The following is a 26,374-nucleotide window of genomic DNA, read 5'->3' on the forward strand; positions in this document are numbered from 1 at the left end:
CCCACCGACAAGAGATAAAGGCCGGACTTGCACCATGCATTTAAAGTGGTACCATACAGATATGGCTTCCCCCAAATAATCCTGGGCAGTTTGTTACAGGTGCTGAGAGCTGTTAGGAGAGCCCTATTCTCCTCACAGAGCTGCAATTACCAGAGTGGTTTAAAATTCAATCTCTCTTCCCAGGAAACTCTGGGAATTGTAGCTCTGTCAGGAGAATAGGAATCTTCTAACAACTTTCAGTATCCTTAACAAACCACAGTTCTCAAGATTCTTTGGGGGAAGCCAACGGCATAGCTAGCTGCTCGGGCACCCGGGGTGGCGTGCACACCCTGTGCCCAGGGCAAACTAGAGCTGAGGGGGAGGCGGCGGGCAGACGCAAGCCCCACACTGCCCTTTTGTGCAGTGCAGAGCCTGCAGGCGCCTGAGCAACTGCATCACTCCCAGGAGAGATGTGTGGCTTGGGTGCACTGCAGGCCCCAGGCTTCTGGGCTGCAGGCCTCTGTTCTATTGATTGACTGTATGCCAAAGTTTCTATTGCGCACAGCTCACAACATGCTCCTTTCCCTAAGCCCTTGCCAGTTTTGCTGCCTGCCTCTTTCTTCACACTTGCCCGGGCTGCCTACTTATTGCAGGAATGGGAAATGCCTGCTGCCATCCGAATGCTGATAGGACTTCAATTCCCATCATCCCCAGACAGCATGGCAGGTCAGGATAATGGAGTTGTAGTTCACCAACATCTGGATGGCCATATGTTCCCTAGTCCTGATATACTGGGTACTGGCCTCAACTTGTCTCTCTGACCTATGATTTTTGCTTTCCTCCTCAGTCAGATACTTTGGCTCAGCCAGCTTGTTGAAAAAGGGCCAGCGCTGAGGAGACACAGATCTCTCCACTCTCGTCCAGGGAGGCCCTGATTGACCCTGCATGGGATGGAGTGCCAGATCCCTTCTTCTGTAAGACAGACAGACAGACAGACAGAGAAGTTCAAGCTCGCCATTAGTAAGGTTTAAGTTTCAAAGGGGGTTGAGTTATGGGACAATCAGTTAACATGAAGCACATTAACCTTGCCAGAGCACAGCTATACATTACAGGCATCTTTCATGTTTAAATATCATGGAATGATGTTCAAAGGAAGTTAAGAAGGCTACATTTCATTGTAGTAATATATGGAAAAACAGATAGGCAAAAAAAACCTACCCATACATGGATTTTTCATGTTACAGAGTGACTTAGAATACCAATGAATGAATATGAATGAATGAACACAAGAGAGAGAGAGAGAGAGAGAGAGAGAGAGAGAGAGAGAGAGAGAGAAAGGGGGGATGGCAAGAGTGACAGAAATCTAGGCAAACCATGTCCAGAGCAATGAATTAATACTTTCCAAAATTCCTAGTGAAAGCCATGTACAAGTCTTTTCTTTCATTCATTCAAAAAAGTGTTGGGAAGATCCCAAGGGGATGGGTGGCTTACAGAAAAAATAACTGAAAAATAATAATGTGGGGGTGAATAAAAGTTCAAATAAGGAGGGTGGACATTATGTGTTGGGTTCTACACAAACCAGCTTCTCTCCGGGGCGGGGGGGGGGGGTAGCAGCTGGAGTGTTTTGCTTTTTGTCAGGACTGTGGGGTGTGGGTTAACCCCTCCACACTGTATGCCACGGTGCTGATCCTGAATAGGACAGCCTTTGCTGTTATTTAAACAGGAGGAACTGGGTACTTTAAATTCAATCATGCATTTAGCATATAGCCTCATTTGGTCCTGGAGGATTCCATTTACAAATCCTTAAAGCCTGAACATCCTCCTGTTCCTTGTATGACCTGTAGACACAATGCAAAGGAATAGGCAGGAAAAGCATTGAAGAACATAATGTAAACTCCATATAATCCCAAAAGGGGCTTTCACTAGAGTTCAAGCTTTATTGATACAGTAAGAAAATACCAGGAGAAGAGACAGTCCTTGGTGTGTCCTTAGGGACTTGTGGGCAGATAGGTCTCAGTGCACCAATAACATTTCAATTCAATGGAGATGTGTGCTTGAATGCATCCACAGCCTTCGCTAGAGATAGTCCTAGTACTGGAAACTTAAACTGCATTCAGTCTCTGGGATGGAAGCGAAAGGCAATTTCCCAGAGAATTTCTTGCTATGTCAGCAGTGCAGAACACAAAATTGTACGTACTTTTTTTGTCCTGCTAGTTTGGAACGAAGACACATGCAGCAGTCCTGTTGTCACCAGCCAAATTCTTCTCCATTGACACACAACACAGTTAATATTAAAAGCTGATCCCATTCTGAGAAGCAATTGGCTATCATTCAAATGCCCTGGTGGTAAAGAAAGGTTTTTGACTGGTGCTGGAATAAATTCAGAATTGTCCCAGGCAAACGTCACTGGGAAGAGCCACTAAGAAAGCCCTCTCCTTCCTTGTCACTCTCCAAATTTCTTTCTGATGAGGCACCTGTAGGTGAGCTAAGGGTCTGAGCAGACTTGCAGGAGAAGAGGTATTCCTTAAGGTACAGAGGTCCCAAGCCTAATGCTGTAGAGTGACTCTGTCAAAGTTAACAGGGTGGATCTCTGCACTGAACACTGCTCTAATAGCAGAAATACAGAATTATTCTGAAAAGAAAGCACCGAAATATAGCAATGTTGGTATTCATGCAAGTTGAGATAGTTAAATGAAGTGAAAGGTAAACAAGGAGCTGGTGCAGGTATACCCCGATCTCTAAGTTATTTAAGGAGATTTGATTTTGAGTAGGGTTTAACTACATCTTGGCAAAATTCAAATGGCACAATTCAAGTTGTACGACAAACCCACTTCCCTCCAAATCAGACCTGTTGTGACAAGGAAATCACGGGGGAAGCAATGGAATATTTGGAATAACAATCACTCAATGTGACATCATATAACTTTTCCCAACCTCATGACGACAGCTCAGTAAATTGCTGGCATTGCCTAACCACCTCACAAACTTCATGCAAACAAATCAGGATGAATGCTCAATAAAGGAGTAATTTGGAAGAGTCTTCAGTAAGGCAGTCCAGACTATTTGAGTTTATGCTTATGCTCAAAGCACATGACTTCCCCCACGGAATTCTGGGAACTGAAGTTCACCCCACACAGAGCTACAACTCTCAGCACTCTTAACAAACTACAGCTCCCAGGATCCTTTGGGAGAAAGTCATGTGCACCAACTCTCCAGGTGCCTTGGCCCTTTTTAACTTTGGATGCCACGGACTGAACTTGGGACCTTCTGCATCATGTGATGCAGATGCTCTAGCACTGCTCTAGAGTCCAGGTTTTGTAAAGGCAGCAGGTCAGGTTCCCCTTGCATCCGCCGCCAAAAATAAAAAATAAAACTGCATATCTATTACTGTCTCAAGTAATATGATAAACGCTTTATTCCCGAAAACCCCTTACCCATTTTGATTGTTATGGTCAGTGCTTGTCTCTCATTTGCTTGTTTCTCGTTTGTTAATTACCTGATCTCTTGCTTGGGGACCCCAAGCTGGAGGTGCACAAAGCAGCGTGTTTACGATTATTTCAAGCAAGTGCCGGTCGCCCACCTCTTCTCCATGCAATAAAACCGTTGTTTGCAGCGGGATGGAAAGGCCTTTGAGCAACGTGGGAGTCTCCCATGCAAATCTCCGCCCCGCCCCCAGGCCGAGGCATGCAGACCCCGGAGAGGCAAAGCTCAGACTCCAGCGTGGCTTTTCCCGTCTGGATCTAGGGCGGGCTCCTTGGTCCTGCAGCTTTGCGCACTTGGCAGCTCTGCCCCATGGAAAGGCTTGGAAGAGTCCAATAGCTGCGGAGAAGAAGAACGGCGAAGCCAGCTGCCACGGAGGAACAGAAGACCCCGAGAAGCGAGGCGGGGTCCCTCAGAGAGAGGGGGGCGTGGGCAGCAGCAGCGTTCCTGGATCGTCCCGCGTAGGTTTGCCTTCCAGTTTCAAACTAAAGGACTTCTTTCTGTCTCTCTCCCTCCCAGCTCTACCCAACTGCCTCCTGTTGCTGCCTCAGTTTCCTCAGGCATGGTGCTGCTCGCCTGGAACACTTTTCTAATTTTTTCCTGGCTGCCCCTTGTTGCAGGTGGATTCCCTGAAAATGTCAGGTTAGTATCAAAAAGGGGCAAGGGGGGGGGTCATGGGGGTCCCTTTGGAGCCAGTGTTTTTGTTTTAATGCATATTTTGTGTTTCTCGTTTGGTATTTTTACGTCACGAGACGCCCTGTGATCTTCGGATGAAGGGTGGTGTACAAATTTAATATAAATAGATTTAAATAAATTAAAAGAGTGGGCTGGTTCAAACCAGCATTTAGCTCACCTGGAAGCCGAATCTGTGACCTGCCTCTCCTGAAATTTATTCTGATGGGTGCTCTGCAGTGCTTGGTCTGCTATGGCTTTTTCACGCTGGGTGCCAGAGAGCCTGAGTGAGAAATACAGGTGGGAATTGCAGCTCTGTGAGGGGAATGCGTGCAGAGTGCATTTTCAAGTGATCACAGCGTGTGCCTGTGGATCTAGGAGACAGGGCTTCCACCATGCAGGATTTTGTTCGAAAGAACCTTTGGGGGGAAAACAAAACCCAGTAGTTTAAAGGTGTGGCTGCATTAACACTTTGCTCTGAGGCTGGTGCTGTGGTGAGCCTTCCTAATCTGTACACCTGATTTAGTGAGGATTTTGACGAGAGTAGTGCAGAAGATAACATCAGAAGTTGTGTCTGCATGCTGTATACCTTAGAAGAGGGGCCGCCAGGGTGAGTGCAAGGGATTGCATCTCTCTCTCTCTCTCTCTCTCTCTCTCTCTCTCTCTCTCTCTCTCTCACACACACACACACACACACACACGTGTTTCTCCTCTTCCTGCTGCCACCCCTCCCTTTCTTCGTAGAATCATAGAATTGTACAGCTGGAAGGGATTCTGAGGGTCATCTAGTCCAACTCCCTGGAATGGTAGTGGTGCCCTTCTCTGCTTCCCCTTGCCACGCCCCATTCCTCCTCTCCTTCCCACATTAGTGGGAAGGCAGTTTATCTCCACCTCTTCTGTCTTGCCTCAGTGCCTTGTTCCGAGGAAGGACCAGGGTAGGGTGGGGAGTCCTTAGCATTCTGTGTGTGTTGACTGGTGGCACAAGTCTGGTCACCACCCCCAGAATGCCTTCCTTGGAGGAAACACACACACACACACACACACACCTTCCTCACTGGGTGGGTGGGTCATCAGCATGACCAGAGAGTAATAAATTAGTGAGTGGTGGACATGGGGGGGGGGCATCCGTTTGCTGCTTTCCTGCGTTCGTCTCCTGAGACAATTGTCTCATTCTGCTTCATGGTTGTTCCACTTGCAGAGCGGCTCAGTTGTGCCCTGCCTCCCCAGCAGCTGATTTCACGTGTTTGCCATAGAATACTCTATGCCATAACATGCAGCTGGACCTTGCAAGAGATGTTGTACATTAAGCATGATCCGGAAGTGTGTGAGGAGTTCTATCCAAATCAAAGGGGCAGGTGGTGTTCTTAAGCAATAGCATAACTACCTCATGGGAACCAGACAGTCTTACACAGCATTTGAAATTGCATGTTGGCAATTGGATATTCCCAGGAAACTGTCCTGTCCTGTGCGTTGCTGGCCTGGCCACACGGTATATAAAATGTTTTGGCAGCATCCCAAACATGGGGATACATGAACTAAAATCAAACCTGAAAGTGGATAAGTATGGTCAGTGAGTTAAAAAACCTCTGGTAAAACATAGTTTCGAGAACAAGTACAAATTACCATTATAGAAGCGGTCTGAGTCATTCATTATGTTTTAAAATGTACACCTTTAAAAACCTGCATATGAAATCGATAGACTCATTTAGCTTTATATCCCGCTTGCTCCTGAGCTTGCCAGAAAAGCCATAGCTTCCCCACCCTTATTCCAAACCATAGTTTCCCAAAGTGGCCAATATTGACAACCTGAGATCCATGGGATTATGTGAAGGGGTCAAAGGGCATCAAAAAGGGTCTAGAGGTAGAAAAGAAGTTTCTGAGGTATAGTGCAAAAACTTTGATTAGGAACTACCATATGAGAAATAAAGGGCATATGCACCGTATATATAATACATCTCCCTTGCCAGTGAGGAGCCTCTTTATTTAATAAGTTGAATCCACACAATACAACAGTATTCCTTACATGTTGTGATTCCTAGCAATGACAATTGGTGATTAATAAAGGTTGCTTATATATTGATATTTCATTTACATTTCTAAAAATTTTGTTTCTAAGCTCATCAGGCGTCAGTGAGCTCAGATGTTTGGGAAGCCCTGCTCTAAACCAGACTTCCTTAACTTGACACCATCCAGATGTTTTGGACTCCCATCAGCCCTACCCAACACAGCCCTAAAACATCTGGATGGCACCAGGTAGGGGGAAGGCAGCTTAAGCTCACCCCCAGTGTTATTTGGTGCTATCCCCTCCCATTTTGTTGCTCTGGGGCTTTCTTTAAATGGTACACCTGCCTGAGTTCTTCCACTTGCTTCTTCTACTCTTTCCTGCTCCTGTTAACTAACTAAACCTCAGCTCTTTTTCCCCCTCTGCTGTCTGCTGGCTGTTTCTCCTGCCTCCTTTCAAGAAACATGGGAGCTGGAAGCATTCCACACCAATTGGGGCTCTGGCATTCTTCCTTCCTTTCATTCATCCCCATCCCCACACTACAGTTTTCTCTACCATAAGGGATTTGGGGTAGGGAAAGCAGAATCACACTATCTTTCTTTGTACAGTCATACCTCGGGTTAAGTACGCTGCAGGTTGCGTACTTTCAGGATAAGAACACGGCGGACCCGGAAGTGTTTACTTCCTGGTTCCGCCGCGCGCGCATGCACAGAAGCATCCTGACTCCTGCGCGCTTCGCACATGCGAAGAAGCGGTCTGTGCGCTTCGTGCATGTGCAAAAGCACTCTATCGGCGCTTCGCATGTGCACAGATGCGCCACTCTAGATACATACTTTTGGGGTGCAAATGGCACCTCGGAACGGATCAGGTACGTATCTAGAGGTACCACTGTACAGCAAGGTTTTTAAAATAGGGAGTGGGGAAGTCACATTTTGACATAAATAAATTGGCGGTGACCCCCCTGCCTCAATCCAGGAGGAGCAGGAGGAAGAGGAGTGAGAAAAGCTCTTGAAGAAGATTCCTAGGAGGAGTTTCTATTCTGAGCCCAGCATCAGCATAGCTGGAAGAAGAGAGGTCTCTAAGGGAAATCTCTCATCTTGAGACCGCTAATGGAAAAAGAGTGTCTTTTCCAGCATCTGGCGATTCCTCAGAAGCAGAATGCTCAGAAGCATTTGGACATCGAAGAAGCATGTGGCAACCTCCTCCATCACATCCCTCTTTGGTTGTCTCCTTTCTACCTTTGTCTCTCACCTGACCCTAGAGGTCCCCTGCTCTAGTTTGCATCAACATGTTTTGAAGCCAGTAAATCTAGTATTGGGGCAGTGCTTGAATTACAGGGAGCTGAAGGTGCCTGGTCCCTCCAGTTACTGCTTTTATAAGGCAATGGAAGCATGGTTGGCAAACCATGGAAGTTGAGGTTTTCCTACTTCATTTCAAGCACTGTGTGGAAGGAGCTAAAGGACAATTGAGTAACATGTGAGTTTATTCTAAATTCTCCCGGAAGAATAAATAAAACACACCATGTCTTATTTAAAAATGCTGTCGATCATTTAGCTACTTGGAGCTCACAAAGATATACCGTAAAGCTGTGCTATATGCACCATAGGCTCTGAGAGAGAGAGGTTTCAGTGTGTACTTTGAGTCAGTTTCCTTTAAATGAAGTTACCGGAGGCATTACTGTGGTAAAAGTGTTTATTTTCACATATATGTAGGTTGAGTATAAGCTAAGGGTTCACAGCATTAACACTCCCAAGAGATTCTGCTCCCACATTCATGGTTCTTTTAGGGGCTGCCAGCGGCACAATATAGGATTCTTATAAAGGACAAGTTGGGCCTCTGTGTCTCTTTCTACCTTAGTCCCCTTAAAGGTAAAGGTAAAGGGAACCCTGACCATTAGGTCCAGTCGTGACCGACTCTGGGGTTGCGTGCTCATCTCGCATTATTGGCCGAGGGAGCCGGCGTATAGCTTCCAGGTCATGTGGCCAGCATGACAAAGCCGCTTCTGGTAAACCAGAGCAGCACATGGAAACGCCGTTTACCTCCCCGCTATAGTGGTTCCTATTTATCTACTTGCATTTTGATGTGCTTTCGAACTGCTAGGTTAGCAGGAGCTGGGACCAAGCAAGGGGAGCTCACCCTGTCGCAGGGATTCGAACCGCCGACCTTCTGATCGGCAAGCCCTAGGCTCAGTGGTTTAGCCCACAGCGCCACCTGGGTCCGCACCTTAGTCCCCTTACTACCAGTTTATTGCTCACTTTCACATCTGCACTTTGATGAAATCACTTCCCAGATGAAGAGGGTAAACTAAGCTCTGACTCCCAAATCGTTCTCTTCCTGAAGAACCCATCCTTTGAGAGGCACCTCCTTGAGGAAAAAAAGATAGTTGACCCCTCTGTCATTAAGATAATCTTCAAAACAAAAAAAGATAATCTTCCGTGATGCTGCTGGTTCCATTAACCTCCGCTGACCAGACCTCAGTCTTGCAACCAAGAATCACATGGCTGCAACAGACCCGTCTTGTAACATTCAGACTACTGCCTCCTTCTAATCAGTGTGTATGTACTTACTTAGAAGTAAGCCCTATTAATTAGGATTGCACCTTAAATAAATGAGTTAAAAAATATTTGACCAGGAACATGAAGAAATCATCACCATCTATGGGTGGTTGGAAATAAGAGGAGGAAGTCACACAATTAGAATCAGCTTGGAAAAAGTGAGGCCAAAATTTCGAAAGAGTAAGTTTAAAAAACAACAACACAGGAAATGTGGAAATTTGTAGAAGATAAATGACAATAAATAAAAGGTTTTTTTTGAAACCTCTAGGAAATAAAGCAATAAACTTAGGATTTGCATTTAGCAGCAGATTTCAAAAGACATAAATATTACATAAGGCAGGCGCTTTGACTGTACTCCTTTTGGTGCCTGCTAAAAGCATTTTTGTTTAGACAAATCTACCCAGAATGCTGGTGTGTGTTTAGTTTATTGCTGGTTTTAATTTTTTATTGTTTTAATTGTTTATACTAATAATTTTATTGATTTATTTCTTTTGTAAACAGCTTTGAGGGTTTTTAAAACAATCAAACACTATATAAACTTAATGAAATAAAGAAATAAACATTTTCTCTAATTTTGTAGCCTATCAAGTTTGTCAAAAACCTTAAGGAATAACTTTAAACTTCTTACTCTGGAGTAGTTCTTATGACATAAATGGAATTCCTACAAAGTAAGTAGTCTGAGACCTTGTAAGAAAAGCCTCATGAATTATGTGTCATAATTCCACGGAAATTGACCAACTCTGACAACATTGCAACTCTGAATGAGTGAATACCAAAGCTAAGCAAATGCACAGACCTAAACTAAAAATGGCAGTCGAAGGGAAAGCTAGAGTGAAAAGTTCTCAGCCCTTTCCAACTTTGTAGGTGTTGCGCTTTATATGAGTCTTTGCTTTCTTTGCATGCATGCATGATGGAATCGGTGTGATGTGCTATCACAGGACCTATTGTACACACATGGTTTGCCTGCTGTGTGAAGAATGATTCCAGAGCCTGCAAGGTTGGCAGCTTTTCTGTAGGTTGAATCCATTTTAAGATGTATATGAAGATTTTCATGCATGGAGATCTGCATTGTCGCTTCACACTAATTGCGGCAGATCAGTCAGGCCAATGTGTTTGTTTCTGATCAGTTAGCAGCTGCAAAGGTAATTGGAACCTGCCAGATTCTGGCAAGCATGGCTTTTTAAAAAAATTGAAGTTGGTTCTGCTGTTGGTGAATCACAAATATACTGCTAAATTTTACCTTGTGAGAAGTTCAGCAGTAATCCTGGTATGTATATGCCTGGACTAAGCAGTGGGGAATGTTGGAACTCTTTTCTTTCTGTTAATGTGCTTAGCATGTTTTATTTATATGCAATGCAGATGTCATTTCTACTCGATTGACCACTACCCCCCTGCAACTCAGAAGTATCTCTTCAGGGTTTCTGGTTTCCTTTTGATAGTCTACAGTATCTCCCCTTAAGCCTGAAAACGTATTGGAAGAAAATCTGGAGCTATTTGATGCTGACATGTGATTTTTGCTTTTAATTTTAAAAGGGAAAATAAACCACAAGTTTCTTTTAAAGTATCAGTTGGTTATTATTACTTTTTTGTGAGGTTTGGACTTGGTTGTGTGTCCCCCCCCCCTCTTGGAAACTTTCGGGGATTTAATGCACTAAATATGTTTACCAGCAGTGTTTGGAAGCACAACATTGCAGCTTTTTCTAATTTTCATTGTCATCAATATCCCGCCATCATTTCCAGTTTAAAAAGACTGGAAATGATAAATGTGTTTACTCAGGGCTTTTTTTTTTTAGCTGGAACTTCCCAAAACTCAGTCCTGGCACCTCTCAGGTGTGTGCCATTGACATTTTAAGAGAAAGAGGGAGGTGGTTCAAGATGACTTCTGGCACTTCTTTTTCGAGAAAAATAGCACCGTGTTTATTTGGAAACAAGAATCATTCGGTCAAACTGTTGCTGACTTCCTTGTACAGTGGAACCTCGGTTTATGAACACCTCGGTTTATGAATATTCGGTTTACGAACGCCGCGGACCCATCTGGAACAGATTAATTCACTTTCCATTACTTTCAATGGGAAACTTTGCTTCAGTTTATGAATGCTTCAGTTTATGAACAGACTTCCGAAACCAATTACACCCATGCTTCGGGTTAAGTACGCTTCAGGTTGAGTACTCTGCGGACCCATCTGGAACGGATTAATTCACTTTCCATTACTTTCAATGGGAAAGTTCGCTTCAGTTTATGAACGCTTCAGTTTATGAACAGACTTCCGGAACCAATTGTGTTCATAAACAGAGGTACCACTGTAATTATAATGGCAGCCATGGCATCATGCAGAATTCCTGTACTTAATGGCCAGGAAGTAGCAAACTATATCTTCACACAAGTTGGCAGTCATGCATACCCCCACCCTTGACATAGCAAACCACTTTTGAAACTGAGTTGACAATTTAAAAAATACTATGACGTGGCATAAACACCTGCTGTTCAAGGTGTGTGTGTGTTCTTAAAATCCTACAGGCCTCTGGGTATATTTCAGTTAGCAATTTGGATGCAAGTCCAATGTTCCTTCATCCCATGCTGAATATCACTGGTGATTTAGCATACAGGCTGAAGCTTTTGATTCTTTGATGACGTGAACATTTTTTTATAGTACCATAGAGCACAAAGTATAATATAATAGTGGGATTTAAAATCTATACTGTACAGCTTTCCTATTTAACCTTTATCATTTAAATTTGAAAATAGTAAGGATTATTTTTTTCAGGGGGGTGGAGGAAGCAAACCATATTTTTTCTTTTCTTTTTTTAAAGACATAATAAGAATGTTTTATTTTTCCAATGCTTTTTTCACTCTGCGTTTCCCATTGCTAATAGCAAAGTTATATAGTAACACAACCCACAAAACAAATGTTCCCGATAGCCTCTGTTTAAGAATGAATGACAGCAAGATTAAGTGGATTTGTCCTGTTGCTATCAACTCTATCCAGGCATATTAACCAAGCCATGTAAAAAGTTTATATATATATATATATATAAAACATAACAAAACAATTTATTTCTCTCATATTCCTTTCCCAAGGAAGCTCTACTACACATAAGGTTTGTGGCTGAATTAATCATGTTTATCTCCAGGGACAATCCGTGGTTTCATTTTACCTTTATGAAAGTTCATAGAAAGTTCATAATTGGATGTCCATAACTATTCTATGGTGAGAAGGCCAAAGGAAACATCATGAGGAGTTCTGTGATTCTCTCCGCTGCATTTTTTCCCCCTCAACCAAAATCAGCCAGGGTAGACTGGAACGCCAAACAGATGCAAGGGGAGGGCAGAAAGGGATGGCTTAACCCTTTCTACGTTAGCCCCACAGTTCAAAATCAACCTTTGCTTATGAGGAACAAATAAAGGCTCCCCCATACATGAATAGGCAGTATGCTGAAGGAGATTTGACCTGGAAAGTGATCAGAAGGGAAAGGGGTTAAGTCTACTAGGATTTGCAGGTGCTCAGGTTGCCTTTGGTTTAAACAAGGCATAGGCCCTTCAGATGTTTTGGGACTACAATTCCCATCATCCCTAGGGATCATGGGAGTTGTAGTCCCAAAACATTTGGAGGGCCGAGTTTGCCTATGCCTGGTTTAAAGAAACCACCCCAAAGCATAGGCTTCCCCAAACTGTGGCCCTCCAGATGTTTTGGCCTACAACTCCCATGATCCCTAGCTAAGAGGACCAGTGGTCAGGGATGATGGGAATTGTAGTCCAAAACATCTGGAGGGCCGAAGTTTGGGGATGCCTGGCATAGGAGAATGAATCACAGACACCTTGCAATTTGCCTCTTATTTTATTTATGTACAAACTTTTCCCCCCAGCATCTTTCTTGATATTTGTTAAAATGTTTTATGCGAACACTATTCTTGCTGCTATGTATAGATTCATATTGGAATTTAACTGCAAAGGTGGCAGAAATGGCTGCGAAAACGGGTGCACATCGTTTTATAACCACAGAATCTAGGTTTCTTAGTAGGTTTCATAGGCTGACGCTCAATGTGTGATGCTGAAAACTTACATCTGTGCACCAAAAGCCTTTGTGTGCTTTCAAATTCAGCAAATTCGAACTGGAGGAAAATCATTAGATTTTGTGCTTTTGTTTCCTGTTTATTTAATTGAGAACTAGCAGCAACATTGACTGGTAAGGGCAGAGATGTACATCTTAACTGATTTAAATCTTTGGAGTTAAGGAAATTTGCATATATATGCAGGACATAGATGGAAGGCCGCCTTAGAACCTCATGCCTGTTCCTCTGAAATACTTGAAAAAGGGGCAGAGGATTTAGAAGCTTAACAAATAGAAGATAACCAGCATTTTTGCTGGAGGGAGCAAGTCAGTTCTGCTGCAGTGAACCACATAGGCAGATAACACTTGCGATTCAGGTGCTTCAGGAGTGTTTAATTTCAGTTACTTCAACAGAACACCAATGTGGCCCGCCCACGCAATGGAGAAATGGAACATCTTTCCAGGTCCTGGATCTGTAGGGGATCCATTAATTCATCTGTTCTATTTTATGCACAGCTCACGAGGTCGTAGGCAGCTCCTAACCATGAATCAACCTGGAATCTGCCGCTATGGCTCTAAGCTTGACTGCTGCTATGGCTGGAAAAGGAATAGCAAAGGGCTCTGTGAAGGTAATAGCAAAACCTTTTATTCCCTTGTCTCCAGAAATATATCCCTAAATTTGAATGGATTTGACTTCCAGTGGTTTCGAAAATAAAGAAATGAAAGCTGCATAGTGCTGTTTGATGGTTTAAAATGACAAGACAGGGTTAAGTGAAAATGTTCTGTTGCAAGAAAAAAAGTATTCTGATAATTTTAACTGATTTGCCGTACAGCACAGACCAACTATTAATCATTTAACAGATGCCACATACTATAATCTATCCATTTATATACATGGATGAGAAGAAAACAGTCCATTAATATTATATTAACTGATACATATAATATTAGCACTATTGTAGTAATTACCATAACACATAGCATCACAAATACTATATGAAAAAAAATGCAACTTTCTGCATTATTATTTTTAACATGGTATAATGCTTCATCTTGTGTCTCCCCCCCCCAATTAGTCCTGGGCAGATGCGGTACTTTCCAGGGTAGCCAAAATACCTGATTCCCTGGGCTCATTCCATAACAATTTCACAAACATAGCTCATGGATTAAAAGAGCTGCAGCTATTACACAAAATGAACCACGTATCTTGGAGGAGTCTAAGGCGTGACTTGTAGAGTCCACAAATAGAACAGAATATAAAACAAAAAGTTTTATCCTAGGATAGAGTTGCCCAACTAGCCAGAAGAGAAGCAAATAAAATGGCTTGGGTGATTTCCCCCCACATCCACAGATACTATACTTTCATCTGGAAAACAACAGTGAGGCTGAAAGTGGGGTCTTCTTGTCTGGGCATACACACTGCCCAGGCTTGCAGCCCAGGTCACTTCAGTGCTGCTAACATAGAGCAGAGCCATAAACCAGAGCCACACTCCATTCATTCATTCATTCATTCATTCATTCATTCATTCATTTTGATTTGCACATGTGTGCCAGGGAGATATGGCCTAGTGGAACCAGTTTTGCACACATGTGACACAGGCATAGTTTAAAATGGGGCTCCTGTGTACTACTGAAGATGGTGGATAGGGGACACGGAAGGAAGGAAGGAAGGAAGGAAAGCAGGCAGTGAATGCAGTGACACCACCATTTGAAGACTCGCTAGTGCCTCCTGGCATCCTCACCCCACTTAGGGAAAAGAAAAGGTGGTGGCAGGGAGTACTGCTTAAACAGTCAGGAAGGTAGAGCCAGGAACGCTCATCTCAGGTCAGACCCAGTATTATAAATTATCTTCTTAAATTTCAATATTGCCTTTCATCCGATGATCACAGGATGGTTTACACTATTAAAACACCAAAATAGATAACATAGAAACAACTAAAACACCCTCCCATAGCTGCCAAGTTTTCGCTTTTCTTGCGAGGAAGCCTATTCAGCATAAGGGAAAATCCCTGTAAAAAAGGGATAACTTGGCAGCTATGCACCCTCCCCCCAGTTTAATAGGCTGAAGGCCTGGGAGAAGAGGAATGTTTTTGCTTAGCGCCTAAAGATATGTAACAAAGGTGCCAGGTGAACCTCCCTGGGGAGAAGGTTCCACAAGTGAGATCCCACCACAGAAAAGGCCTGTTCTCATGTTGCCGCCCACTGGACCTCTCATGGAGGAGGCTCATGAAGAAGGGCCTCAGCATCTTCTCTGTGCTTGTTGAAAGAAAGAAACAAACTGTGTTTCCTGCAGGCTTATTTCCTTGAGAATTCCATGTGTTTTCCCCATCATGCTCAGCTGTGTGATAAATATGTGAGCTTTGACCTGTAGTGTTTGGTCTGGCTTACTTTCTTGAGACATACAGGTTATTTTCCAATTCTGGTACTGTTATAGTCTGGTTTGCATTGGGATATGTGGAGCCCTGGTATGATATGTGTATAGTATTGCTTGGTGCTAGGATTCCTGTGAACATATGCAGTAGTTGTATACCTAAGAATAAATTTTAAAAGAACCTTTTATGGGCTCTACCCGTGAGCTCCACCCATTACCAATCTTTATTATTATTATTTTAAGAAGATCACTATGGGATTTCCATGCTCAGTCTTTACCCCAAAGCTGTAGTGTTAGAAATTAAAAAACCACAGGGAAAACACAACCTTTAAGCAAGCCATGCAGAGGTATTTATAGCCAGGTGCTTTTGATTAAGTGGCATATGTTGTCCTCAGGTATTTACGTTAAATGGAGTATTTGCTATATTTTTAACTGTCTAACATCCTAATGCAAATGCACCTGAGGATTATCTGTGTTGTTTTCAGCCCTCTGGAGAATTACTTCAACGAAGAACCTATGGTTATTTAATGACCGCTAAGAGTTTAATAAAAAATAGTAAAAACTCAAGGGAGAGGTTGAAATCTTTCTCCAGCTGGAGTCTGGCAAAGCTGAACGAACTAATAAAATGTTGAGTCTTGGAGTCGTCTCTTTCGTAGACGCTGCATCTGCTGTCCTGATGAGCTTAGCTTTGAATATATGAGGCAGATGAGCAAAAGTTCACATCATAATTGATATGCTCACCAGACTGTTGTCCAATCAAAATAGCTGCCAAAAGAGCTTTTTCTCCTTGAACCTTTATTAATGCATGTTGCAGATAATAGCTCTAGTTGAAAGCATTGCCATCTGTTGAATAGAGAAGTCCTTTATTAATATTTTTTGTATTGTTTGTATAACCCCAGTTCAGCTTCTTGAGTATATGATGTGCTAAGAATGGATAATAATGTGAAGTTCTTTTTAAAAAAGCAAGGAGAGCTTCCCACCCCCCAAAAAACAATAGAATATCTCCGACTAGTATCCATTTTTCAAAAGCTTTACATTCTTCTCTTGGCAGATATCTGGTTTGAGTCCTGCATGATATATGGTGAATATATAAATTAAGATGCAGACGTTCTGTGCTGTATAGTTGTACCTTGGTTCTCGAACGCTTTGGTACTTGTACGTTTTTGGCTCCCAAACGCCGAAAACCCGGAAGTAAGTATTCCGGTTTCCGAACGTTCTTTGGAACCTGAACATTCGACGCGGCTTCTGTGGCTTCCGATTGAGTGCAGGAAGCTCCTGCAGCCAATCAGAAGCCACACCTTGGTTTTTGAACATTTCTGGAAGTTGAACGGACTTCCGGAATGGATTACATTCGAGAACCAAGGTACGACTGTATTGTTTTCTCTTTATTACACTGTTCCTTTCATTAGACTACTTTTGGTCAGGATTTTTATAATATACACCTTTTTCCTGCTGGCACAATATCATTAAGATTTGGAACAAATGATGGTTTAAATTGCCAGATATTGATGTCTAATAGATTTTAGAATAACTTTTTGGGAGACTCTGAAATTCAGTCATGTTAAGTTTGGAAAGTTCTGAACAATGGCCAAGGACTTCTACAATTCAGCTAAAAACAAACTAAATTCCACATGTAGAACACTCTTATTCTGGGGAGTGGAAACCTAAATTCTGTAACCAAAAGCCTTATAGATTTAAATATATGGATATGTATATAAGAAGGTCGGCGGTTCAAATCCCCATGATGGGGTGAGCTCCCATTGTTTGGTCCCTGCTCCTGCCAACCTAGCAGTTCAAAAGCAAGTAGATAAATAGGTACCGCTCCGGCGGGAAGGTAAACAGTGATTCCATGCGCTGCTCTGGTTCACCAGAAGCTGCTTAGTCATGCTGGCCACATGACCCGGAAGCTGTACGCCGGCTCCCTCGGCCAGTAAAGCGAGATGAGCGTCGCAACCCCAGAGTCGTTCATGACTGGACCTAATGGTCAGGGGTCCCTTTACCTTTACCTATATGGATAGGAGATATAGAAACATGGTGCATATTTTACTTAACCTTGACTGCAGAAGTGGTAATGTGAGCATGTTATGGGAGAAAATGCAGCATGGGACTGGAGTTTTTTGCAGGGTGGGGAGCTGGACATTGAAAGAGTTGAGGCAAGTGCTTCAAACAATTAGCTGCATGAATTTCTAGAAGTTCAGAGCTAGTTCATCATCTCACACCTCTACTTCATGTTTTGGGATTCGCTCAAAAGCCAGGTGGCCCCTCCCTCATGCAATCAGCTTAGGAGGAGTGTGAAGCTGCCAGTCAGAGGTCCACATGGAAGTATTTGCATAGAAGGACAGTCCTCAGTCAGAAGGCACCCTTTATTTGAAGGACTGTCTAATTTAACCCATTTATAACATCACCTGGGTGGCAGTCCGAGAAGGCATACAGGTCACCTGATCCCAGGTTTCTGTGCTTACAGTGAGATGTGTTTCTGTTTCAATTAAATTATTTATTTAAAGCATGTGTACCAGAGCAGCTTACATACCGGTAGTATCAGTTAAACAGGGTTTCCCAAACTTGGGGTCTCCAGCTATTTTTGAACTATAGTTCCCATCATCCCTGACCACTGGTACTGCTAGGTAGAGATGATGGGAGTTGCAGTCCAAAAACAGCTGAAGTTCCTAGTTTGGGAACCCTGAGTTAAAACAAGATAGTCTCTGCTTACAAGCTTAACAGTCTAAAACAGGCATCCCCAAACTTCGGCCCTCCAGATGTTTTGGACTACAATTCCCATCATCCCTGACCACTGGTCCTGTTAGCTAGGGATCATGGGAGTTGTAGGCCAAAACATCTGGAGGGCCGCAGTTTGGGGATGCCTGGTCTAAAAGATACAACACCCAGTGAAAAGGGGTGTGGAGGGGAAGGGGGGGAAGCAAACTCAGCTGCCATCAATAAAGTCAAAACAGTAGTGCTTGGCATGGCAACAATCCACAGTTCAGGGACAGGAGGCCCTTGATAGAGTCTTTCAGCAGAGCTGATGGAATGAGCCCTGCTTCTCACCTCTCCCACCGAAGCAGCCTGCTGGAGTAGCTGCTACTAAAATTACAGTAATTATTTATACATATACAGACATAAATATACATTAGCACATGCAGGTTATATGCAAATACCTGTGCCCTCCCTTTTCTAGTGATGAATTTCCACTTTTTTGGCAATGTGCAATGAATGAGCTTAGTAATAAAAGACATACAAATACTGGCACCTCTTTTTGTTGTTGTTAAAAAGTGTGGCACTTACTATAACAACTTCATGATTGAAAAAAGGTACTGAGTACAGTACAGGTAAAGAGTAAAAACTGCTCATGGTCACCAGTTGGTCTGAATGTGTATTGTATATGTAATGCCTAATACTTCACTAGGCCACTGCTAAAGCATCAGATTAATTGAAATTCAGATTGGGGTGGATTTTTTTGGGGGGGGGGGGATATTGGAAGCCATCATTAACTTTGCTGTTGGTCATACCCAGCCATACCCTGTAGGAAGAAAATCTGATAAAAGTGAAAAGACTTCAGTTGTTCAGAGAGATAGCTGTAAACTCTCAGAAAGTAGGATTTATGGCAAGCAGCCATTGTGATGCTTGGGTGGTATATTAGATTCTGATATGGAAAAGTGTTCAGGTCCAAATGTTAGCCTCTTTATTCCTCCTGCGCTCTCACTATAATTTCCAGGGGAAATGAAGCCACTCCAGAAAGAATTTGGATCTACAGTAACCTGAAGCAAATCTGGCAATGATTGAAAACAAAATCAAATCAGCAACGTTACGTTGAAATGAACATTTTCTGGAGAACATTTATTAAATTCCATAGTAAATAGGAAAGAAAAGAAGTAGGGGAAAGACAATGGTATATTACAAAGAACAAATCATATATAACAAAATTACAAGTTTTCTTGGGGTGAGTTTCTGTTGGTTTGATTTGCTAAAGTACAAAGTATTGAGCACATTTGGTTTTGTTTAAAAAATAAATAAATAAATAAAAACTTACCCAGATTCTAAATACATGTGGACATTTTTCAGACCAAGGAATTAGACAAACTCTGTTTTTGGTCTTCTTAAAACCTTTTCTTATTATCACTGTTTTCCAAAATATATATATATACTGAAGAATATACTAGTTGGGCTATCTTTCTTCTGCTTTTTCACTTCCTATTTCTCTTCTCCTCCTACAGCTACTTGTGAACATGGGTGCAAATATGGTGAATGTATGATGCCAAACAAATGTAAATGTTTTCCTGGATTCACAGGCAAAACCTGCAGCCAAGGTATGTACAATTTATCATTTTTTCTTGTAAGCGGTATGCTTCAGCTGTTGCATCCTTTATTCTCCAGCAGCAGCATGCACAGTCTTCCGGAGATGCGCACCCCTGCATTTCAGGGAGACCCTTTGAAAGGTCAAATGGTTATTTCTGTTATATTTAGATCAGAGACCTCCTATCCTTTAATTTGAGTATGAAGTTGCAGTGATTTGGGTTCCTGAGACTACAATAGGCACATTGTGTTCTTATAAGAACATCTGGCGCCTCTTTCTAAGTGTAAGAAATACAACTTATAGGCTAAGGAATCTTGGAATCAACTCTACATAACGCCACTTCTGGCATTTCACTATTGAGCTATGCATTCTCCGTGGGTAGGAGAAGCTGTGCTCTGGCTTGCAAGGCCACATGAATAAGGCACCAGAGGCTGATGTCATTAAAGCTGGACCGGAATGGAAGGCCTGCTCAGGAGGAGAACTATGGCTTTACAGGAGCTGCGTGACTGCAATGTCCCGTTAAGGGTGTATGCTAGATTTTTCCTGATGGAATTTACATGTTTTACTATCGGGCAGTAGGCAAAGAAGTGACAGCACAGGCAGAAGAGCCAAACCTCCCCATGTCTTTTTTCCCTGTGCTTAAAAGCAGCTGCTGGAGGAAGTGTGACTTTTGGATCAGTACAGCAGCTGTGGAAAAATGGTCGTCCTCTGCGCCTGCCTTTTGTACTTGCCCTTTGCACTGTTTCCCTGAATTAAAATCACCCCTTCACTGAAGCTGGTATTCAAAGTGAAGTAGGGGGAGACGTTTATAATATGTATATATCTGTGTGTATCCCCTGCTCTGTGCGCCAGTTAAAGTGAGGGAAATGACACACAAATGGCCAGTTGCCCCCAGTGCCATGGCTCCAATCTTATTCATCTCCTTTTCATCAAAGAAAAGGATGTCAAGAGGTCTGTTCATAGGTCTTCAAAGTATCATAAAGTTTGGCTTCTAAGTTTCATTTATTTTGATGAGAGAAATATGAGCATGTGATTAACCTTGGCTAGACTGAGGGCTTATCCATACTTACCTTTTCTCCTGTGCCTTCTAGGCAGATGGCCTTGCATTCGCGGTCCATGCCTGAGCCCTCCCCCCCTTTTTTTGCCTTGCCGCTTTCCCTAGGAAATCTCAATCTTTACTGCTGAATTGGAGCAAACAGCAATTTAGGACCTATACCTAGAAATGTGGAGCGAACATGAATGAGCTCAGTGTCTGCTATATGTGCCTCCCATTACCTGCAATGGATTTTTGCACTAGGCAATGCATGTTTGTGTACACTGCAATTTAAACTGCATTCAGGGCATCCCATGGGTGCATGTTTTTGCTTTGTCCTCATCTTTGTCCGCAGCTTAACATTTCCACTCAGTTAATTCAGATGTTTCTAATCCGTGGATAAGCAGGGGGTGGTGGTGGTTCTAATGTCAAATCTCAGGTTACCTGAGTGTGGGTACACAGAAGTGAATTGTGTGGGTGTGACTTTTCAACATACGTGGTGATGTTTTGCTGGGTGCTAACCCTAACCCTTTGTTTCCACTTGCTCATCGCTTGAGCTCTACCTATCCATTTTGTCTCCATCAGCACAAAGGAAAGGGTGCCACATGCCTATTACTGTTGGTTGCTGCTGAAGGTTCCTTGGCAGTGGGAAGGGGGGAAAAGCTAAAACAGCTGTTTTCTGTTGAACTGCTCTTCTGCAAAACAGCTGTATTAAAAATAAAATTGGCTCATGCAGGTACAGCAGATGGGGAAAGGGAACAAAAATACTGTCTGCAAATCCCTTTCTCCCAAATTGCTCTCCCTGTCCTGCCTTGCCTGTTTGTATTTGCATGTGAAATGTGCGGCTCATGTTCTTCTTCTGAGCCACACCACAGCAAGGCTATGGAAAATCGGGTCCTTCCTAACAAGAGGGCACATGTTGTGGTGTGACCTGGCAACCAAACCCTGTGTTGTGGGTGGGAATGTTTGGATGGTCACAACACCCTATTGCAGGTCCCTCGATGTTGGGTGCAATTAGACCAATGGGATGCCAGCTAAAGTCCACTGAGGGACCTCTATTTAAGTCCATGCATGTGTCCCTGAGCCCACAGCAAAAAGGGGGGAAACTGCCTTTTGCGCTACATTCCTCCCTGGCTGGCATTGTTTCAAATGTCGTGGTGGCTCCATGAATGCCATCTACCCCAGCCCTTCATCTTTCTGCTTTGCGAAGATTTATTTTCAGGTTATGAAAATTTGCTCAGGAGTGAACCTAGACCTCCAAATTTGCCAGATGGTTAAAACAAAGTATTTAAAACTGGCAAGCTGGCATTTCTTCATGCCAGTTTGTCGTTACAGATTTAAAAAGCATTTTTTTTTAAAAAAAATCTCTCTGTTAAAAAAAAAGCATAAAAGGAAAACAAATAAAAGCATACCCGCATTTGTAATCTCTGAAAATGAAAATTGAATCCTGACAATGTGTCCATCAGATTGAATTAAAGACTGCTTTTCTACATAAAAGGAAACCACGAGGAAATATAACTGACTGGTTAAGATCAATAGCAGACGATAAGCATTTTCATTGTTCTAGTAGCCAGGCAGTATGCCTGCTTATTCAGGAAGTATATGAACTTCAAAACAGAAAAGTTGATTTAGATCACTGATATAAAATTGATGCTTCAAGCTTGGCTTTAATCATTGATTTACAATGCCTTAATAAATCATCCAGCCGCAGCCAGGTAAATGAACTAACTTGTTTGCTTGTAGAAGAAGTTTACATTTCTTGTTTTCAGTTACAGATATTTGCCATACCTAACTGAGAACCTCTGAGCTGTGGAAACAAGTCTACGTGGCCATTTAGCATATAAACAACAGTGTAGCAGCTGTTTTCTTTCCTCCCTTCCTAGGACAATCTATCTCCTGGTGTAAGACTCTTCCCTATATTCCGTCAGGTGCGGTGGGAACTTCCTGCTAGTGCTTCTAGCGCACAGCCTAGCTGCAGATGGTCAGCTGAATTCTTTCTTTCAAGAATCTGGCTCGCTCGAATCCTGGAGACATTTTCTCCCTATGAGAATTTAAGCCGTGAAATAGCAACTGCAGTATGCTGTTTTGTTTTCTTCCAAAGATCTGCAAACTCATTCCCCACCCCCCCACCCCAATGATTTCTGCAGATATCAATGAATGCGGATTGAAGCCACATCCTTGCGAGCACAGGTGTATGAACACGCATGGCAGCTACAAGTGCTATTGTCTCAATGGGTACATGCTCATGCCCGACGGCACCTGCGCAAGTAAGTGACGGATATTAAACAAGATGCAGCACGTGAGATGGGAGTCGAGTCCATACTGTAACTAATCATGAAATAACCTGTGCCTCATAGTATGAAGCAGCTGGTTAATTTATACTGTTACGAGGTGGTGGTGGGGAGTAGACCGTATGCCAAGACCCTTCTAACCCTTGGATCCAGCAAGCGTTAAAGTATAAGCCAGGCTAGCTCCCTGGTGATGTAATAGGACATTAAGGGAACAAAGGAAGTGGCTCGGGGCCAGAGGACAAATGGGTGGGTTCTCTACTGGCAGAACCTCTTGGGGTGTTCATGCTGTGGACCCCTCAGTCATAGGTTCAGATTGTATATATGTGTAAATAAACCATACATCATAAAGACACCATGGTCGGCACTGTGCCTCATTCAGAAGGAAACACAAACCCTGGGTAAGGTCCTGGAACCCAGGGGGATTGGGGTGGTGTGCAACAATATCATAGGAATCTTTCAGTGCTCCAGTGCAATTAGCATTAAAGGATATGCTGAGCACGGTTTACACTTAAAACTATATAGAGACATAGATCTCGTTTAGTTTGGGGAGCATTTTAAACTTCAGCAAATTAGTGTTTTTTGTTGTTGTTGCACCCCTTAGGAGCCAGTAGTGGGGCGTTTCTTTTTTTAGCTCTGCCCTCTTTTTTTAAAACTGCATATAGATAAATCAGAAGGAACCACATCTGAAAGCGGAATAGAGCTTTTAAAAGAGGACTTGGATTTATGAACACATTTCCAAAGCTTTCTGTTGCAGAGATTTTCATTTCACACTTACAAATCCCCTTGAGAAATGAAGCTTTCCCGGCAGGGTGGTGCTAATTTAGAAAGTTTCTAACCAGATTATTTTCTCTGAATGCAATGTTGAAACTGCCCAAAGAGATAAATAAATGAAAATGTACAATTTACTAGTTTGGAAGTATTAGCAGTAAAAAGGAGAACGTTTTTAGTAGTTTTGTTGCCCTTTTATAAGGGCTAACTCTCTTCCTTGCAGCTGACAGATTGAAAAGCAAAATATAAATACCCAGAAGCAATGTTTCCTTATGAGTTGTCAGGTGTGGTTTCCGAGCTACAGAACAGTTTAGAGTAGAAGTGGGGGAAAGCAGATAGCTAAGTTGCCACGGAAGCCATGCAGATGATACCCTGATAAACCTATTTAATCACTATAATACAGTGATTAATTTACAAATTTAATCCGTTCTGAAGGCACCTTCGTAAATCGAAAAATTCGTAAGTCGAAAAACGCCATTGGAAACATGATTTCCCATAGGAATGCATTGAAAACGGAAAAACTCATAAGTCGAAGCAACCCTATCTAAAAATTCGTAAGTCTAAAAATCCCTATCTAAAACCGCCACGTTTCCCCCCCCGGATGTCGAGATATTCGTAAGCGCACGGCCATTACCCCCATTCGTGAGTCGAAAAATTTGGTTGTCGAGTCGTTCATAAGTCGAGGTACCACTGTATAAGAAGGGAAGATACACATATGTAACTGGTGCCTTTTAGGGCAATCATACCCACCCCTCCTATTGGGGGCTGGTGCATACGTTGGGATGATGTGAAGGTTTGTCTCTGGGAATGGAGAGGAGCTCTTGGGGTGGGGTGGGGGTGGCTTTTCCAGCTTCAGGCAAGTGGTGCGATGCTGCTGCTGATGGTTCTTCCCCTCGCAGTAGCCATCAGAAAGACCCAAAATGGGACACTTCCAGGCAAACTGCTGGAGGTTTTGGTTCAGCTGGATCCAAGACCCGGGGGTACCCCAAGGGCTACAACCCCTCACATAGAGCTGGTATATCTAATAACAACAACAGTAACAACCCACCTTCTTCCCCACCTGCCCCCCATCTTCTGTCCTGGCTGGTGCAAGCTGGGAGGACTTTGAATGCAGTGGTGGATCTACTGGTCTCCAGCCTTATTAGGATTGCGCTGTTATTTGTTGGCTTATTTATTTATTTATCTAGTGCATTTCCATAGTGTCTGTCAAAACTCCCAGGGTAGGATACATATGAAAACATTTAAACCAATATACATATAAAATGTTAAGTTAAAACGCAGAAATAATCGAAGCAGCTGTTATATAGATCAAACCATAGGTTTTTTTTTTTTAAGAAAACAACAATGATGCTGGAATGCTTGGGTAAAATTTAAACAAGATCAGCATTAGGCAAGCTTACCAAGGAAAGGCCTTTTTATATTACAGGTGCCACAACTGAAAAGGCCCTCTCACCAGTCACCACCTGCCTAAGCTCAGGTGCCTAACCTGGGGCATATGATGAAGAACTTAAGGTCCATGGAGTCTCATGTACTGGTAGACATGGTCCTTCAGGCATGCAGGTCCCAACCTATTTAGAGCTCCACAGATAGCTGGTATTATGTTGAACTGTGCCCTGTGACATGGAACAGCAACCCATATAGCCGTTTTTAAAACAGGCTGTATGGTTTTGCCACAGCGGTTCCCACTGCCAAAGAGACAAACCACTTTTAACATCAGAGGCTTGTGTCTATTTGGCAGTGGGAATAGCAGTAGCCAAATAGCTAACGTATGTGCTCATGTTCCTTCCCCCCCCCCCCAATGCCGGTGCATTAATGCTCTTAGGGAAGAGATTTTAAGATCAATATCATCTGTTAATAAAACAACCCCTCTTATGCAGTTTTACCTATGGCTTTGTCAAGTAACATGTTTTTCAAGATTCTAGGAGCTGCGCCATGGTGAATTGTCAATATGGCTGTGAAGAAGTGAAAGATGATGTGCGATGCTTGTGTCCATCGAGCGGACTTCAGTTAGCACCAAATGGAAAAACATGCATAGGTACACCAGCATCCTTTTATGCTCTTGCTGTCATTAGCACAGCAGTTCCAAGAATCCGCCCTGTGCTTGCTGAACACCATAGAATGCCTATGCTTTTAGAGCAAGAGTGAGTAAACTTTTTGGCTTGGTGGGCCAGGTCCTTATTTGTCCCCACTCCTGCAGGTGAGCTTTGAGGCAGCGTCATCTGACTTTCACACAAACAAATTGTGATGAATAAACAGGTGGTCTGGAACTGCCTGCACAAATTGGTGGGTTTTTGAAAGTCCCTAAAAAGAAGTTTTTCTTCATGTTTTTAAACATCTAATATATCCACTCTCCATCTGTAGCTATGTGAGAAGCCCTGGGAGAAATGGTTTGGAAGTTTTATTCTTTTGGAAAGGGGATACTTCCTCATCCCAATGGGCTCTAGGGATCTTTTAGAACCTAGGTGAATCTTGACAAGCACAGTAAATGAACTCTTAGCTGTGATTACAGTCACTCATAACCTTTCAAGCAGCCTATTCATTAAACACACCAAACTGGAAGCATAGCTCTGCAAAAGCATGCTACTTTTGTCATACAGCAAGCTGTTCATGGATTTTATGGCATGAGAGTATTTTTAGGAACTATAGAATGAACCCTTATGGATTCCTGGCTCAGCTGTTAAACGATAAACATGCCACAGAAGGAAACATTGCTCCTCTTCTCCCAGAATTGTCTATATAAATGGGATTATTACTGCCCCTGCCATCCTCCCATCGTTTAATTAATGTTTATTTGAGGCTTAAAATCAGGAAACACAGTTGAAATCTAACAGCTAAGTTCCTCATGCACTCATGTTAGTTGTTTATGTTTACATTTTCTTTATT

The 26,374-nt window shown here is 42.8% G+C and overlaps 1 protein-coding gene across 1 annotated transcript in view; it reads left to right on the forward strand.

The window, feature by feature from the left end:
- Positions 1-3,708: 3,708 nt before the first annotated feature.
- EGFL6 (EGF like domain multiple 6) overlaps positions 3,709-26,374 on the forward strand; it is a 42,134-nt gene continuing 19,468 nt past the window's right edge. The window contains exons 1-5 of the mRNA XM_035115536.2: positions 3,709-4,101; positions 13,254-13,366; positions 19,320-19,412; positions 22,580-22,699; positions 25,407-25,526. Coding sequence (XP_034971427.1) covers positions 4,022-4,101; positions 13,254-13,366; positions 19,320-19,412; positions 22,580-22,699; positions 25,407-25,526 — 526 coding nt within the window. The 5' untranslated portion in view covers positions 3,709-4,021. The remainder of the gene's footprint in view (positions 4,102-13,253; positions 13,367-19,319; positions 19,413-22,579; positions 22,700-25,406; positions 25,527-26,374) is intronic.

Source organism: Zootoca vivipara, chromosome 4 (genome assembly GCF_963506605.1).
Source record: "Zootoca vivipara chromosome 4, rZooViv1.1, whole genome shotgun sequence".
NCBI classification, from domain to species: domain Eukaryota; kingdom Metazoa; phylum Chordata; class Lepidosauria; order Squamata; family Lacertidae; genus Zootoca; species Zootoca vivipara.